General features: G+C 40.1%; 1 protein-coding gene across 1 annotated transcript in view; it reads right to left on the bottom strand.

The window, feature by feature from the left end:
- Positions 1 to 1590: 1590 nt before the first annotated feature.
- PLD5 (phospholipase D family, member 5) overlaps positions 1591 to 6728 on the bottom strand; it is a 66348-nt gene continuing 61210 nt past the window's right edge. Inside the window, exon 6 of the mRNA XM_006871156.1 lies at positions 1591 to 1850. Coding sequence (XP_006871218.1) covers positions 1591 to 1850 — 260 coding nt within the window. The remainder of the gene's footprint in view (positions 1851 to 6728) is intronic.

Raw genomic sequence — 6728 nt, 5'->3', positions numbered from 1 at the left:
TGGTGGGCGCTATTGGTTAATGCACTGGACTGCAAAATTCATTTCAACTGGGAGGCCTGCGGTTCAAGTTCTCTAGCTGCTCCTTAGAAACTCTATATAGGGTCACTATGGGTTGGAACCTGACTTGATGGCACTTAACAACAACCACAACCTGGAATGAATTATGCTCATTTATTTGGTCTCTCAGCACTTTGTACTCAGAAGGCTTTTTCCTTCTGGGCCTGAAACCCAATAATTGGAGAGCCAGCCAGGAGATCAAAAATCTCCCAGGCTCCCTAATCAAGATGGGAGGAGAGTGCTAAGGGCTCAGGGATGGGGGTTGGGAGTGGGGTGGGACAGTCGGAGCCAGATATGGCTCCAAAGAGGCCACGCCTCTCTCTCATGTAACAACAGTCTCCATTAATATAGTATTATATATTGTATAGATAGAAAACAGCAACACACAATGACATTATAGAACAATAATTCAATCAATATTTTTGTTTCTTAATAAAATATGTTAAGCACAGTATCTAAATTGCATTTCTCTGAAAAGCATTTGGTATATTAAATACAGAAATATATTAAATAGCTTTATAAACATTTGCTGGCATCCTCTTAACAGCATAATGATTCTAAAGAGATTAAAATCCACTGATGCATAAAGATCTTTTCTTTATAATACCATAAACTGAAAATAAATAAATATTTGAGAAGTTTATTCTCATAATGCAGACTAAATAGCTTGCCAGATAGTATTAGTAGGTGGCTACATATGTACGTATATATATATATATATATATATATAAAATTTTTTTTTTTTGAGTTTCAGAGAAAAGATAATGCTACACATATTGCTGGCTGTAGTTTTAAAATACCAATTTGGTAGGACAAAAGTGTAGTTGAAAGGTGAACTAAAGATGACCATTTCCTGTTTGTACCCATTCTGAAGAATTCATAAATTTTCAAAAGATATGATCCTACTTGAAACTAATGTTACGGCGAATATAGAGACTACATAAAAAGTACATTTTGTGACTGGTGAAAATGATACAAAATGAAAACTATGGTATTAATGAAAACTAGACAAGAAAGTAAAAGAGCATTTAAAAAGAGTTTTGAAAGCTGGCGTGAGATGTAAGCTGTTAATGCTTAGGTGACTGCGTAAGTCTTGGAGATGGTTTACAAGGATAAATAGTTTCTTTTATCAGTTTCCTCTTCAAGACAAATCCTCACTGATCTCTCTAAGTAAGCTTTTCTCAGTCTGGTGTTAAAGAGCTTACTTCATACTAAGCTTCCTAAGAACTGACCAGATGGGTCAGCAGAAAAAGTTCTAAAACTTGAAAGGAAGAGGAATCAAAGTTTTAAAATTTGTATGCAAACATAAAAACTACCCTCTAAGCCGAAACGACATTCTCTGACAGAAGTAACAGTATAAAAGTCTTAAATTTAGTGTATATGACACTAACTATTATTAGATGTTACATGTACTTCAGAGAATGTTTTAAATCAGTGTGCTTTTTCCCTAAGAAAAGGACATAGTAAACGGTTTTTCCGTCCTCAAATCCTTTATATGTAAATATGAAATCCGGAGCTGTCCTGTCATTCAGTTCATTCTTGTTGAGCACTCAAGGGTCTTTTTCTGCTGGTATTGTATGTGGCAGTTTTGTTAGGTTTGAGTTTGAAAAGGCTTGAACAGTTTGGCTGTTTGGTAGGCTGTAAGGTTCTGGCGTAGGGTGAATACCAGTCCCTTTCAAACACATCTTTCAATTGCTTAATGATGCTTGTGTCGTTACTCACGTCTGCTTGGTTGATAACAAGGCCTGTACCGGCATTCTGGGTAAAATCATTCCCTACCCAATCAAAATTTCCTGCAAGCAAACAAAAGAAGTCATGGTAAGGAGTTAGTACCCACTGGGGAATATTCCCAATTATCCTGAGATACAGAGCAGATTTTATTTAAAAAATAAAGAAAAAAAAATAAACACCCAGGAATAATGACAGGGAGACCAAATTGTGTTGACAGCTTCAGAAAAAGTTTTTTTAAATCCAAGAAGCTTTACATATGGCTTATTAATATTTGCATATTATTTTGGCATTTTCTTCAGCTTTGCTCAACTTGAAACTCAAAACAAGGAATCTGCTGTTCCTTTTTTGTAAATGTTATTTCTTATTGACATTCACAAGACACATTAAATACAGCAACATTTAAAATATATAGGAATACACTTAAAAATCCTATAAACAATTACTGCCTTCTCAAAAAGACAACATCTAATCCATATGTACTAACGAGGGATTCTAACAGCAATGCTCAAAAGCTTCCACATCAAAGAGAAAGCTGAAGTTAGAGAGGGAGCATCATTTCTCACTGAATATGCAAAACTTGTCTTGTTTGGGTTAGAAATCATGTTTCAGCTGGGCGTCAGTCAGACCTTTGGTTCAGGAGTCTGAGCAGTGACTTTGAGAGCAGATTCCCAGGTATGACTGTTGGGATCGGCCCCAAGATGGGCTCATCATGGCTACCCCCCTCACACGGAGCCTGAAATTCAAGGTGGGAGTCAATAAAAGGGGCTGGATTATCTTAAAAATCTACCACCCATCTGTCCGTTTGGCATACTGTATAGCTTGTGGGTTCCTATGATGCCAGAAGTGGTGACACTGGCATTTCAAATACCAGCAGAGTCACTCATGATGAACAGATTCTAGCAGAGCTTCCAGAATAAGAGTAGGAAGAAAAGCTTGGTAATTTACTTCCAAAATTAACCAGTGAAAACCCTATGGTCCACAATTGAATACTAATTGATTTAGTGCTGGGAAGATGAGCTTCCTAGGTTGGAAGGCACTCAACATACCGAGTGGACCCAACAACAGACTTGAGCACATCACGAGGATGGTGCAGACCAGGCAATGTTCCATTCTGTTGTACACGGGTTCAACTTGATGGTGATTGACAACAATAAAACTTCAGCATACCAATAGTGAATCTCTTGTTTGTATACCTAAGAGGGGAGAGGGATCTAGCAAGAGAAAAAAGCTTTTCCTTAGGACAGTTTTTGTTGTTGTACAGTATTGTTTATTTCTTTGATCTTTTCTGTCTTTTATTCAACACATATTTCTGCCTACTATGACCAAATCCTATATTTGTTGTTGCTGTTAAGTGCCATCGAGTTGATTCCTACTCATAGCGACTCTGTATAGGGTTTCCAAGGAGCGGCTGATGAGCTTGAACTGCCAACCTTGTGGTTTCGTGGTTTCAACCGACCTTGCAGTCCAGTGTATTAACCCATAGTGCTACACCAGTCCTGTATTAGAAGCTAGGATTGAAAATAGTCCCTGCCTTCAAGGAGTCCAGCAGGGAAATGTAGTGGTTATAATGCCAAGTATATGAGGAGGTAGAAGAGATGCAGGTCTACAGTGCCATGAGGGCACGAATGAAGGAATTTCTAATTCAGACTCGACGTGTCAGAAAAGGGGCATTTAGGTGAGTAAAGAGAGATATATAGACATTTATTAATAAAAAAAGAGAGCCACATCCCCAAGACAGGATCACAAAATGCTGTTGGCTATTGGAGTGTGAAGGGAATGAGCTAGGGATAAAGTCAGTATATAAGAGATGTCAAAGGTAGAGGAATGATCACTTATTAAGTGCCTACTATGAACAAGGAGTCCTGGTGTGACTCTGTGAGATAAGCACTGGGCTGCTAACTGCAAGGTGGGCAGTTCAAACCTACCAGCCACTCCTTGGAAACCCTATACAGGGTCACTGTGAGTCCAAACTTCCTTGATAGCATGTAACAATGAACAAAGCAGTACACTTGGCGTTCTGTAGCTATTAAGATTTACCTCTGCTTTATAGCTGAGGACAGTAAGGTACAAGAGAAGGGAATAAATTTGTCCAAGTCTTATGACCAATAAATGGTGAAATCAAAGTCTACCAGACTCCATGAACTAATCACAATACCATTGTGATGGTTAAAGTTTTGTGTCAACTTGACTGGGCCAGGGTCTCAATGATTGAGCAGTAAAGTGGTAATCCCTCATGAAGAGATCTATTATAATTGTAATCACCTTCATGATGAAATTTGTTAAGAGCAGCCAATCAATTGAAAGAAAGTTTCCTTGGGGGTGTGGCCTGTAATGCCTTTTATCTTACAAGAGATAAAAGAAGAGAGAAGTGTGCTGGGGAGAAAGGACCTACTCTCACCAAGAAAGAAGAGCCAGGAGTGGAGTGCATGCTTTAGGCCTGGGGTCTCGGCACTGTGAAGCTCCTAGACCCAGGGAAAGACTGATGCCAAAACACATGGAACTCTCCAAGGAGGGCTGGGTCTACAGATGCTGAAAGGAGACAAGAATCTTTCTGCAGAGCTAATGCTCTGAATTTGGACTTCTAGCCTCATGAGCTGTGAGAGAATACATTTCTGTTTGTTAAAGCCCTCCCCTTGTGGTATTACTATTATAGCAACACTAGAGAACCAAGACAACCAAACACTAAAAAAGATTGAGCCATTTTTTAAGGCCCTAGTTAGAGCAAATGGTTAAGAGTTTGACTACTAGTCAAAAAGTTAGCAGCTCCAGACAATTCAGAGATGCCTCAGAAGATAGGCTGGGTGATATGACTCCCAAAGGTCATAGCCTCCAAAACTATGTGGAACAGCTCTACTCTGCAACATGGGGCTGACATGAGTCAGAATTGACATGACAGCAACTAACACCACCAATTTTGGCTGAAAGCAGAGAATATCAGAAAGATGTTTACCTGTGCTTTATTGACTATGCAAAGGCCTTTGATTGTGTGGATCATCACAAGCTATGGACAACATTGCAAAGTATAAGTATTCTGGAACACTTAATTGTGCTCATGAGGAATCTGTTCCTGGACCAAGAGGCAGTTGTTTGAACAGAACATGGGAACACTGAATGTTTTAAAATGAAGAAAGGTGTGCGACTGGGTTGTATTCTTTTACCATACTTATTCAACCTGTATGCTGAGCAAATAATCTGAGAATCTAAGTTCTATGAAGAAAAACATGCCGTCAGGATTGGAGGAAGACTCATTAACAACCTGTGATATGCAGATGATACAACCTTGCTTACGGAAAGTGAAGAAGACTTAAAATATTTACTGATGACGATCAAAGACCACAGCCTTCAGTGTGGATTGCATCTCAATGTAAAGAAAACAAAAATCCTCATCACTGGACCAATAAACAACAGTCTTATCAATGGAGAAAAGATTGAAGTTGTCAAGGACTTCATTCTTCTTGGATCAACTATCAACACTCATGGAAGCAGCAGTCAAGAAATCAAACGACATATTGCATTGGGCAAATCTGCTGCACAAGACCTTTTTAAAATGTTGAAGAGCAAAGCTGTCACCTTGAGGACTAAGGTACGCCTGATCCAAGCCATGGTATTTTCAATAACCTCATATGCATGCGAAAGCTGGACAGTGAATAAGGAAGACTGTAGAAGAACTGATGCTTTTGAGGTTTTGGAGGAGAATATTGAAAGTGCCATGGGCTGCCAAAAGAACCAACAGATCTGTGTTGGAAGAAGTGCAGCCAGAATGCTCCCTGGAGGCCAGGATGGCCACACTTCGTCTCTCATACTTCAGAAATATTGTCAGGAGGGACCAGTTGCTGGAGAAGGATATCATGTTTGGTAGGGTGGAGGGTCAGACCCTCAGTGAGATGGATTGGCAAAGGGGAAGCATCAATGGGCTCAAGCGTGGCAATGATAGTGAGGTTGACCCAGGATCAGGCAGTGTTTCGTTCTGCTGTGCATAGGGTCGCTATGAGTCGGTACCGACTCGATGGCACCTAACAACAACACCAATGAAACAGACAGACTGAGTCATAAATCACTACCAGCCCAAGTCTGTTCTTAACTCCTTCTTGCTATCTTCTTTGGTTAAGATCTGGTTCCATAAAGAATACTTTAAAGAGTCGAGTTTAATCTACCATTCTCAGATCTCATTTGAGGAAAAATTGTTGAATAAGAAGCTGAGATCATTGGTACCTGGACATCCTTGACCCAAGACCTTGCAGTCGTCTGTGGGAGAAGCTGCTGTGAAAAGGGACCTCCACAGAGAGGCAACATGTGTTCCCTATAGTTTTCATCTTTGGTCTCTGTGCTACTCTCTGGAGCCCCTACATACATAAAATCCCTTTTTATATGGAATTTGTTGGAATATTGAAAGGCAATTCCCTTGTGTCTTATTTCACTCCTCAAGGTATTCCTCAGGGTCTAAGAATAGCAGGTCACTGAATCAAGTATCAGCAGAGTGAATGATCTCTCTATCTCATATTCATATACACACTCTACAATGATGTTGTCAATAGCTTAATAATAAATATATCTCTGGGCCAGGTTTACTGCTATAAATTAGTGAACTGTCCTCCAAATGGCTCTACATCAGGGATCTCTGTACAGAAAGCCCTTTGGGAGTGCTGTGTTCTTGACTGCTTTCTCTTAGCCACACAGCCATACTCAGAAGGGTGTTTGTTGTTGTTAGGTGCCATTGAGTCGGTACTGACTCATAGCAACCTTATGCACAGCAGAATGGAACACTGCCCAGTCCTGGGCAAACCTCACAGTTGTTGCCACTCTTGAGCACATTGATGCTGCCACTGTGCCAATCCATCTCTCTGGGTGTCTTCCTCTTTTTCTCTGACCCCCCACCTTACCAAACATTCTCCAGTGACTGGTCCCTCCTGACAATATGTCTGAAGTATGAGAGATGAAGT

This window comes from Chrysochloris asiatica, unplaced genomic scaffold (genome assembly GCF_000296735.1).
Source record: "Chrysochloris asiatica unplaced genomic scaffold, ChrAsi1.0 scaffold00161, whole genome shotgun sequence".
NCBI lineage: Eukaryota > Metazoa > Chordata > Mammalia > Afrosoricida > Chrysochloridae > Chrysochloris > Chrysochloris asiatica.
Note: the sequence above shows the minus strand (reverse complement) of the source record. Positions and strands in the feature narration are given on the sequence as shown.